This window comes from Empidonax traillii, unplaced genomic scaffold (assembly GCF_003031625.1).
Source record: "Empidonax traillii isolate 1590-97213 ecotype Southwest subspecies unplaced genomic scaffold, ASM303162v1 scaffold992:size1346157, whole genome shotgun sequence".
NCBI classification, from domain to species: Eukaryota; Metazoa; Chordata; class Aves; order Passeriformes; family Tyrannidae; genus Empidonax; species Empidonax traillii.
Genome location: NW_020956185.1, coordinates 1,335,834 through 1,346,204, shown reverse-complemented (window position 1 = coordinate 1,346,204; position 10,371 = coordinate 1,335,834). Strand labels below are relative to the sequence as shown.

General features: G+C 64.5%; 2 protein-coding genes across 2 annotated transcripts in view; one reads left to right on the top strand and one right to left on the bottom strand.

The window, feature by feature from the left end:
- Nucleotides 1-9: 9 nt before the first annotated feature.
- Nucleotides 10-6,926, bottom strand: LOC114067992 (deleted in malignant brain tumors 1 protein-like; the record flags this gene model as incomplete). The annotated part of the gene is made up of 8 exons (XM_027903798.1): nt 6,386-6,926; nt 2,306-2,986; nt 1,899-2,216; nt 1,523-1,825; nt 1,135-1,449; nt 783-1,015; nt 271-700; nt 10-182 (listed from the first exon to the last, which is right to left on the bottom strand). Coding segments are annotated over exons 1-8 (2,994 nt in total), but the record flags the coding sequence as incomplete, so codon positions are not given.
- A 95-nt stretch (nt 6,927-7,021) lies between these two features.
- The window catches only part of LOC114067991 (deleted in malignant brain tumors 1 protein-like), a 6,332-nt gene continuing 2,982 nt past the window's right edge, over nt 7,022-10,371 (top strand). The window contains 9 exon segments of the mRNA XM_027903797.1: nt 7,022-7,082; nt 7,430-8,014; nt 8,017-8,070; nt 8,160-8,477; nt 8,551-8,853; nt 8,927-9,241; nt 9,361-9,637; nt 9,678-10,105; nt 10,200-10,367. Coding sequence (XP_027759598.1) covers nt 7,022-7,082; nt 7,430-8,014; nt 8,017-8,070; nt 8,160-8,477; nt 8,551-8,853; nt 8,927-9,241; nt 9,361-9,637; nt 9,678-10,105; nt 10,200-10,367 — 2,509 coding nt within the window.

Sequence of the window (10,371 nt, the reverse complement as noted above, 5' to 3'; positions counted from 1 at the left end):
GTGCTGGGCGGGGCCGGGTGCCAGCTGTCCGCCGTCCCCACAGCCCAGCTGCCGGCACACGGCGGCGGCGGTGCCGGGGCTGGTGCCATTGGCGCACACGCGGCCCCAGGTGCCGTTGTGGAGCAGCTCCAGGTACCCGCTGCAGCGCCCGCGGCCGCCCGCCAGCCGCAGGGAGAGCTGCTCTGCAAGGGGTGCAGGGGGGTCACGGCACGGCCGGGAACCCCCCGAGGGGCTCTGCTGGTCCCCGCCCCGCGGACAGCCCGCACTGACCTGAGCAGACGGCCCCTGCCCCGGCCCCGCGCTCGCACTCGCGCCGTTCCGAGCGCGGGCATTCCCAGAGAGACTCCTCGGTCCCGGCGCAGTCAAGGACGTACGGCCACAGCGTCCCCGTGCCGGGGCCGAAGCGCGCCGAGCCGGGCGCCTCCAGTGCCGCGCCACAGCCCAGCTCCCGGCACACAACGGCGGCGGCCTGGAGGCCCCAGCGCTCCTGGCAGATGGTGCTCCAGGTGCCACTGGCATAAACCTCCACGCGCCCCGCGCAGCGCCCGGCACTGCCCGCCAGCCTCACCCGCCGGCTGCCTGTGGGCACGGAAGGACTGGGCTGAGGGGCTGCTCGGGGCACCAGCACCCCAGCTCTACTCGGGACACCCACCTGAACAGACGATGGCTGCCCCATGAGGGATGTTGGTCGGCCCAGTGGTCATTGACAATACTGTTAAGGGGCTAATCGCGACATACACTTCCTGGGTGCTGAAGGTCATATTCAAGACGGTGTGAATCACCCTTTCCATAATCTTCTGCTCCGAATCGCTCACGGTCCATAAGGAGTTCGTACCAACAACAGCATCACTTTTGTCCAGCCCACCGCAGCCCAGCTTCCCACACACCACACTGAAATTCCGTTCGGACAAAACCTCTCCTGGCACACGGTGCCAGACCCCGGGGCTTGTAGCCAATTCCATCCACCCGTCGCACCGGCTCTCACCCTCCACCAGCTGCAGGGAGTTGACGATGCCTGCAAAATAACCTGGCTCAGCACTCCCCTCATCCCAAAACACCCCTGAGTGCTCCGCTCCCAATTCATGAGGTGTCCCAAAAGGCCTTGAAGGCTCTTCCCACAGGTGCCACACAGACCTGAGCAGTTGACAGCGGCGGCATTCCCCGGGGTGCAGGGAGGCTTCCCCAGCACTGCCACAGGGCACTCTCCCGGGTGCCGCTCGCTCCCGCTGCAGCCAAAGGCGTCCGGCCTCAGCGGCCCGTCCCCACTGCCAAAGGAACCTCCTGGGAGCACGGTGACAGCATGGCCACAGCCCAGGTGGAGGCACAAGACGTCGGCATCGGGCAGGTCCCAGTCGGTGGCGCAGACGGACCCCCACGTGCCCCTCACCGCCACCTCCACACGCCCGGCACAGCCCGAGCTGCTGTTCCCCAGCCGGAAGCCCGTGTAGGCTGTGGCAGAAAGGGCGTTGAGGGGGGTGATGGTGCAGGGACCCCCAACACCCCCGGTGTCCCCGGTGCTTACGGGAGCAGATGATGGTGGCGTGGCCAGCGCAGCTCTGGCTGTGGGGCACCTGTCGGGCGCAGGCGCTGAGGAGGGGCTCGGTGCCGGTGCAGTTGAATCCCCCCTCCCAGAGCGGCCCCGTTCCCGCCCCAAACTGGCCGCTGCCGGGCATGGCGAGCACCGCGCCGCAGCCCAGCTCCCGGCACACCACCTGGGCCACCTTCATGTCCACGTGCTCCGCGCACACACCAACCCAGGCCTGGCGCTGCCGCACCTCCAACCGCCCGGCACAGGCTCCATCACCCCCGACCAGCCGGGAAAACCCTGCGGGAGCGGCACAGCGTTGGCACTGAGGGATGTGCCGGGAGCGCTGTGTCCCTCCCAGCCTGGCTCCTACCTTGGCAGACGACGGCAGTGTCAAAGTCATGGGTACCGTTGTAGGGTCCCCAGCCACGGATCTCGCAGTCCCAGAGCGTGGCCTCATCCCCGTTGCAGTCCACCAGGGCCAGGTTGATGGGCCCGGCCCCTGCACCAAAGCGGTCGCGGGCAGCGTAGGCGCCGATCGCCGAGCCACAGCCCAGCTGCTGGCACACCACCTCGGCGTCCTCCATGTCCCAGATGTCATCTCCCACTGAGCCCCAGCGTCCTCGCAGCTTCACCTCCACCCTCCCGGCACAGGGACCACCGCCGGCCACCAGCCTCAGCTCCACGGCCTCTGCACCGGGGCACCGGCAAAGATCAGCCCTGCCCGGAACACCCCGGCACGAGGTGGGTTCCCCGGCATGGCCAGCCCGGCCCCCTCACCTGCACAGATCACTCCCACATCCCGCTCGTGGCCGCAGAAGTGCTGGCCCCATTCGAAGTGCGGACACTGCTCCAGCACCTCCTCGGTGCCGCGGCAGAAGAAGGGCTGGAGCCAGATCCGGCCGGTGCCCTGCCCGAACGGGGCGTACGGGGACGCCGAGGCCACGCGGCCACAGCCCAGCTGCCGGCACACCACCGTGGCCCAGCGGGCCTCCCAGTCGAACTCGAAGACGCAGACAGAGCCCCACTCACCGCTGTGATTCACCTCCACGCGTCCGGCACAGCGCCCGCCGCCGCCCACCAGCCGCAGCTGCCCCGAGCCTGCGGCACGAAGGATGCTGAGCCGGGTCCGGCACCGGTGGGTCCCCGCTCCCACCACCCCGGCACTCACCCCCACAGAGCCGCAGGCACAGGAGCAGCCCCAGCGCCCCGACAGGCCCCATCCCACCGTCCCGCACCCCCAGTGCAGGCGGCGGAGGTATCGGCAGTGCCGGAGCAGTGGAGGCGGCAGCACCAGGGCAGCCTTTATCAGGCGGGGGATCTCCCAGCTGCGGGGCCACGGCCTCCAATAACCTGCTTCGTGCCCAAATATGAGGCTCGGCTGCGCTTCTGGCGTCACACACCTCGCCACAGTGGGCCGGCACACGGATGTCCCCGGGGGAGCCGGCCCCCCCACAGCACCTGGGCCGAGGGGGCCCCTCCTCTATCCCCCCGTGGGTCCAACTCTGCCGCTGGAGCCTGGCAAGAGCCATCCCCCTGCTGACAGCATTCACCCCCAATCCCGCCAGAGCCTCCACGGGACCGTCCCGAGGAGCAGCACGAGGCAGAGCCCCAAGGCCCCGTCCCCGGGTGCCCCCTCCCCGGGCGGTGGGAGCAGCCCCGGCTCCCCGCGGGGGCGGCAGGTCCCGGTCCCTCGCGCAGGCGGTGGCACATGGCGCTGCTGCCGCAGCTGTGCCCCCGCGCTCGCCTCGCCCCGGGGCAGGAAGGAGGCGGTTACCGCCCGGCGGGGACGCGGCGTCCGCACCGACCGCACGCGGCTCCTGACACCTGCACCGGCACCGATAACACCGGGACTCTGCGCTGCCCGCGCCCCGCGGCTCTGTCCCGCTGCAGCTCCGGAGCCTCAGGAGCCGCAGCGTTAAGGAGATGTCCCAGTCTGATCAGTTCCTGCGACTCCCTGTCGTTACGCTCCCAGTGCCAGAGACTTTCACTGCTGGGAACAAAACTCTGAAGATCTGCTCTGATGGAAAGTTCGAAAAATGTAGCTCCTCAGAATGAGAAAGATTTCTGCTTCCTGGAAAATCTGTTTCCAACCGAACTCAGAAAGTACACACTAGAGGCTCAGGGAAAAGGAGAAGACTGAAGCAATGACCCTTCCAGAAACCCATCAGAACTCACTGGCACTACTTCCAAGGCTGCTGGAGCTCCTTGGGAAAGTCTGGAAAACTCTCAGAAGCCAGGCTGATTTGTCCTGGTTTGTCCCAGTCTCTTCCTGGACTTCAGCTGCTTTTAGCACAGATGCTGCTGTCTCAGTAAGAATCCTGGAGATTCCCTGGGCAGCTGATCCACTGTGTCCTGCTCTTAGTTCCTGCCCAGCCAGAGCCAACCATGCCAAGGGCACAAGCACTTACACCCTGGATAGGGAAGGGGGGACTGGCTTGAGTAGAATTCACCTAGGAAGTAAAGCAAGGGGATTGTTGGAGGATCTGGCTCCTTAGGGAACCTGCTGGGAGTAGAGAAGCACGACCCTAAATCTCCAGCTGTTGCGGGTGGAGTCGTGGAACATAAAACAGCACAGAGCGATACCCCAAAATGAACCGTGGGAGAGCAGGACCAAATGAGGGTCACTGTCACTGTGGAAAGGCAAAAGGAATTGGTTGAGACTTGGATTGTCCCCTTGGGAGATGCTGGTTGCTGGGATTTAGAGAATGCCCTGCCTTAGAATGCCGACATCTCTCAGTGCAGCGGCTTTCGCTGACACGGCAGCACAAAGATTGTTCACTGTGTGGAGCCAGGGTTTGGGTTCCGGGATCAGCTTTGCAGGTTTAGATGAATTCTACCCACAGCCCATAGTTCCACGCGGAATTCCTGCTGGAATAGCCTCCCATTGCCTCATGGAGCCCAGATCTTCCCCTGCAGGGCTACCGCTTCAATGCCAGGTTTGCCAGGAAACAGCCAAGGGTCCAGGTGTGCTCAGCGGGATCAGGACAAGGACAGGTTGATATTGCATGGAATTTGCTGTTTATAACCCTCATGCCCATCCCCATTGATGGCCCTATGGGGGACAGCTCTGGTTGCCTGGAAATGACCTGAACGAACAGTTTTGCTGTTGGATCTGGTCTCTCCCTGGCCGAATTATGGAGCAGAAGCACTAACACTGGCCCAGCTCTCAGTTCTGCAGCTGTAAATCTTTGTATCCTGTAAAATATGTTGAGTTTAAGAACGTTTCCCTGTGTTGAAATGTTTATGTATTTTGTCTGTTTCCTTCCTTTTGGAAGGTGAAAGTTCATTAAACACTGGATTTATCACTCTTCTTGCTTCCAGTGGGGACTACTGGCTACTCTGTTTAAACTGGTGACTGAAAATTTGATACTAAAATGGAAATAATTTTGTTAAATACTTGGGAAGACTTTTCATAATATGATTTTTTCCCCCTTGCCTTTCCTAGTGATGATCCCAGTCCATAATCTTTCTGGTAATTTTCTTTTGGATGCTGCAATCTGCTGGGCTGGGGGAACTGTTCATTCACATTTCAGTTTAATTTTCGATATTTCATTAATTCTCTGTGGAAATCTGCTTTTAATAAAAAGGAGCATGAGGGTATTGATGTCATCACATATTCCTAGGATTCAGGTGGATGTTCATGCAGACCAAGGATTTTTTTGGATAGAAGAAGATGCACCAAAATCTCCAAGGAATCTCAGTCTGGGTTTTTCTTTTCTCCTAATTCTCCTTGGTTTGGGGGTGCAGTGCAGCCGTGCCATGTCTATCTCTTTTAAGAGTTTTTGGAGCTAAAAAGGTTCTTTTGTATTCTGCAATATTTATATATCTCTTGATTAAAAATAATAATATAATATAATTTTGATTTGGTTTTAATTTGTTCATTTGAGGTGGTTAATTAAAGCAAATCCTTGATAAGGGAGTGTACTGAGATCGAGCTCGGGCTGCAGGGGACTGTCAGGCCTTAGTGGCTGTGAATTCATGTAAAAACTTCTTGCTCCAGGATTCATTTTTCCTCCCAGCACAAGCAGGAGCAAACCGTTCTATGGATTTTCTCTGCAGTGGAGTGAGATCATAGGAATTCAGAAGTAATTTAGTAAGGAGCAGACTGGCAGAGCAAAAGCCAAACCTGTTCTCAATTGCATGGCTTTCACTATCAGCTGGATCCCACTTCCCTCTCATGGCTGGATTATCCATGTACATCCCACTCCAGTGAGATGAAACCTCATCTTCCTCAGGTTCTTGCATAAAATTCCCAGTCAGAATGTTATGGCCAGCATCATCCCTCTTAATTCCTGACAGCCTGGAATACTTGGTTTATTTTCCTTCCTTGGCCTGAACAGCTGCCTGATGGAGCACATGGAGCCCAGCACCAGCCAGGCTGGAGGTGTCCCGGTGGTGTCTTGGGGTTGGCAGAGTCCAGCTGCACTCTGGAGAGAGGAAGTAGAGAGCTGCGGGAGCCTGAGCAAGCAGAATTGCTGATTTTTAATTCACAACCTCGGAAACTGGGGGTTTGGAGGTGCAGTGGTGCCCACAGCTCCTTTGTGGCGCGGCTGCAACGAGGCTGAGCCCTGGCCCTGATTGCCCAGGCAGGGGGTTCTGTGCCAGCCGGGGGAGCAGCGGGGCCCCTGAGGCAGAGAGGGCGGGGGGGGCTGTGGAGCTGCCCTGGGGGCAGTGGGGGGGACTTTCCCGGGCCACCGCCTCCTGCCCCCCTCGGTGCCGCCCCAGCCCACCGGGGCCACTGCCGTCGGGCCGTGAGGGAGCAGGAACGGCGAATGTCCCCACGGCTTGGGCCTGTGGGGAGCGGGGATGGGGAATGGGGAACGGGGAATGTCCCCCCGGCTCCCGGGGACTCCGCACAGGGGTCGTGGTCACGGGCCGGGGCCGTGGGCGGGAGGGCCGCGTCGTTCTGCTCTGCTTCCCTCCTACCCCGGGCCTCTTCCAGCGCTTGTGACGGACACGGTGCCGTGTCCTTGGAAGGGTAGGAGGTGCTGACGGTGTCCCCGGGAACCACTGGCGGGGTCCTCGCCCGCCGCAGGGAGACCGCAGCCACGCCGTCCATCGCTGCCGGCCCGGTCGTGTCTCGGTGCGGGCGGCAGGGCCGGGTTGTGGCAGGTCCATGCGACACAATGGGGACAGCCCAGGGCTCTCCAGGGTTGGGACCAGCCCCACAAGCCATGGCGGGATGACACGGGGTCGCTGGCAGGTGGCGGGAGCCCGGTCCCTCACGGGTTGGCGGCACGTGGCGGTGACTGCGCCGCTGGAAGTGTGACCCCGCCGGGAACACGCTGTTCCTCCGGCACTGGCACTGCTCGGCGTTGCTGGAGGGGCTGCTCAGCCCCGTCCTCACCCTCACGCACAACCGAGACGCCGAGGGAGATCCCGCTCCCCCCTGCCGCATGCCTTGTTTGCGCTGGTGCTCGGCGCCGGCTCGCCCAGGCGGTTCCCCCAGCGCCGAGTGGGCTCTGTGCCCCCCCGTGCCCTGCCCGTGACCAGATGCCGGCGCGCAGAGTCCCGGCGTTATCGGTGCCGGTGCAGGTGTCAGGAGCCGCGTGCGGTCGGTGCGGACGCCGCGTCCCCGCCGGGCGGTAACCGCCTCCTTCCTGCCCCGGGGCGAGGCGAGCGCGGGGGCACAGCTGCGGCAGCAGCGCCATGTGCCACCGCCTGCGCGAGGGACCGGGACCTGCCGCCCCCGCGGGGAGCCGGGGCTGCTCCCACCGCCCGGGGAGGGGGTACCCGGGGACGGGGCCTTGGGGCTCTGCCTCGTGCTGCTCCTCGGGACGGTCCCGTGGAGGCTCTGGCGGGATTGGGAGTGAATGCTGTCAGCAGGGGGATGGCTCTTGCCAGGCTCCAGCGGCAGAGTTGGACCCACGGGGGGATAGAGGAGGGGCCCCCTCGGCCCAGGTGCTGTGGGGGGGCCGGCTCCCCCGGGGACATCCGTGTGCCGGCCCACTGTGGCGAGGTGTGTGACGCCAGAAGCGCAGCCGAGCCTCATATTTGGGCACGAAGCAGGTTATTGGAGGCCGTGGCCCCGCAGCTGGGAGATCCCCCGCCTGATAAAGGCTGCCCTGGTGCTGCCGCCTCCACTGCTCCGGCACTGCCGATACCTCCGCCGCCTGCACTGGGGGTGCGGGACGGTGGGATGGGGCCTGTCGGGGCGCTGGGGCTGCTCCTGTGCCTGCGGCTCTGTGGGGGTGAGTGCCGGGGTGGTGGGAGCGGGGACCCACCGGTGCCGGACCCGGCTCAGCATCCTTCGTGCCGCAGGCTCGGGGCAGCTGCGGCTGGTGGGCGGCGGCGGGCGCTGTGCCGGACGCGTGGAGGTGAATCACAGCGGTGAGTGGGGCTCTGTCTGCGTCTTCGAGTTCGACTGGGAGGCCCGCTGGGCCACGGTGGTGTGCCGGCAGCTGGGCTGTGGCCGCGTGGCCTCGGCGTCCCCGTACGCCCCGTTCGGGCAGGGCACCGGCCGGATCTGGCTCCAGCCCTTCTTCTTCTCTGTCCCTAGTTTGGCTGGGGCCACAGGTGGGATGTGGGGGTGATCTGCGCAGGTGAGGGGGCCGGGCTGGCCATGCTGGGGAACCCACCTCGTGCCGGGGTGCTCCGGGCAGGGCTGATCTTTGCCGGTGCCCCGGTGCAGAGGCCGTGGAGCTGAGGTTGGTGGCCGGTGGTGGTCCCTGTGCCGGGAGGGTGGAGGTGAAGCTGCGAGGACGCTGGGGCTCAGTGGGAGATGACATCTGGGACATGGAGGACGCCGAGGTGGTGTGCCAGCAGCTGGGCTGTGGCTCGGCGATCGGCGCCTACGCTGCCCGCGACCGCTTTGGTGCAGGGGCCGGGCCCATCAACCTGGCCCTGGTGGACTGCAACGGGGATGAGGCCACGCTCTGGGACTGCGAGATCCGCGGCTGGGGACCCTACAACGGTACCCATGACTTTGACACTGCCGTCGTCTGCCAAGGTAGGAGCCAGGCTGGGAGGGACACAGCGCTCCCGGCACATCCCTCAGTGCCAACGCTGTGCCGCTCCCGCAGGGTTTTCCCGGCTGGTCGGGGGTGATGGAGCCTGTGCCGGGCAGTTGGAGGTGCGGCAGCGCCAGGCCTGGGTTGGTGTGTGCGCGGAGCACGTGGACATGAAGGTGGCCCAGGTGGTGTGCCGGGAGCTGGGCTGCGGCGCGGTGCTCGCCATGCCCGGCAGCGGCCGGTTTGGGGCGGGAACGGGGCCGCTCTGGGAGGGGGGATTCAACTGCACCGGCACCGAGCCCCTCCTCAGCGCCTGCGCCCGACAGGTGCCCCACAGCCAGAGCTGCGCTGGCCACACCACCATCATCTGCTCCCGTAAGCACCGGGGACACCGGGGGTGTTGGGGGTCCCTGCACCATCACCCCCCTCAACGCCCTTTCTGCCACAGCCTACACGGGCTTCCGGCTGGGGAACAGCAGCTCGGGCTGTGCCGGGCGTGTGGAGGTGGCGGTGAGGGGCACGTGGGGGTCCGTCTGCGCCACCGACTGGGACCTGCCCGATGCCGACGTCTTGTGCCTCCACCTGGGCTGTGGCCATGCTGTCACCGTGCTCCCAGGAGGCTCCTTTGGCAGTGGGGACGGGCCGCTGAGGCCGGACGCCTTTGGCTGCAGCGGGAGCGAGCGGCACCCGGGGGAGTGCCCTGTGGCAGTGCTGGGGGAGCCCCCCTGCACCCCGGGGAATGCCGCCGCTGTCAACTGCTCAGGTCTGTGTGGCACCTGTGGGAAGAGCCTTCAAGGCCTTTTGGGACATCCCAGAAATTGGGAGCGGAGCACTCAGGGGTGTTTTGGGATGAGGGGAGTGCTGAGCCAGGTCATTTTACAGGCATCATCAACTCCCTGCAGCTGGTGGAGGGTGAGAGCCGGTGCGACGGGTGGCTGGAGTTGGCTATAAGCCCCGGAGTCTGGCACCGTGTGCCAGGAGAGCTTCTGTTCGAACGGAATTTCAGTGTGGTGTGTGGGAAGCTGGGCTGTGGTGGGCTGGACAAAAGCGATGCTGTTGTTGGTACGGTCCCCGTGTGGACCGTGCACAATTCGGAGCGGAATATTATGGAAAGGGTGATCCACACCGTCTGGAATATGACCTTCAGCACCCAGGAAGTGTATGTCATGCTAGACACCTTAAAACTCTGGACAATGACCACTGGGCCGACCAACATCCCTCATGGGGCAGCCATCGTCTGTTCAGGTGGGTGTCCCGAGTAGAGCTGGGGTGCTGGTGCCCCGAGCAGCCCCTCAGCCCAGTCCTTCCATGCCCGCAGGCAGCCGGCGGGTGAGGCTGGCGGGCAGTGCCGGGCGCTGCGCGGGGCGCGTGGAGGTTTATGCCAGTGGCATCTGGAGCACCATCTGCCAGGAGCGCTGGGGCCTCCAGGCCGCCGCCGTTGTGTGCCGGGAGCTGGGCTGTGGCGCGGCACTGGAGGCGCCCGGCTCGGCGCGTTTCGGCCCCGGCACGGGGACGCTGTGGCCGTACGTCCTTGACTGCGCCGGGACCGAGGAGTCTCTCTGGGAATGCCCGCGCTCGGAACGGCGCGAGTGCGAGCGCGGGGCCGGGGCAGGGGCCGTCTGCTCAGGTCAGTGCGGGCTGTCCGCGGGGCGGGGACAACAACCAGCAGAGCCCCTCGGGGGGTTCCCGGCCGTGCCGTGACCCCCCTGCACCCCTTGCAGAGCAGCTCTCCCTGCGGCTGGCGGGCGGCCGCGGGCGCTGCAGCGGGTACCTGGAGCTGCTCCACAACGGCACCTGGGGCCGCGTGTGCGCCAATGGCACCAGCCCCGGCACCGCCGCCGCCGTGTGCCGGCAGCTGGGCTGTGGGGACGGCGGACAGCTGGCACCCGGCCC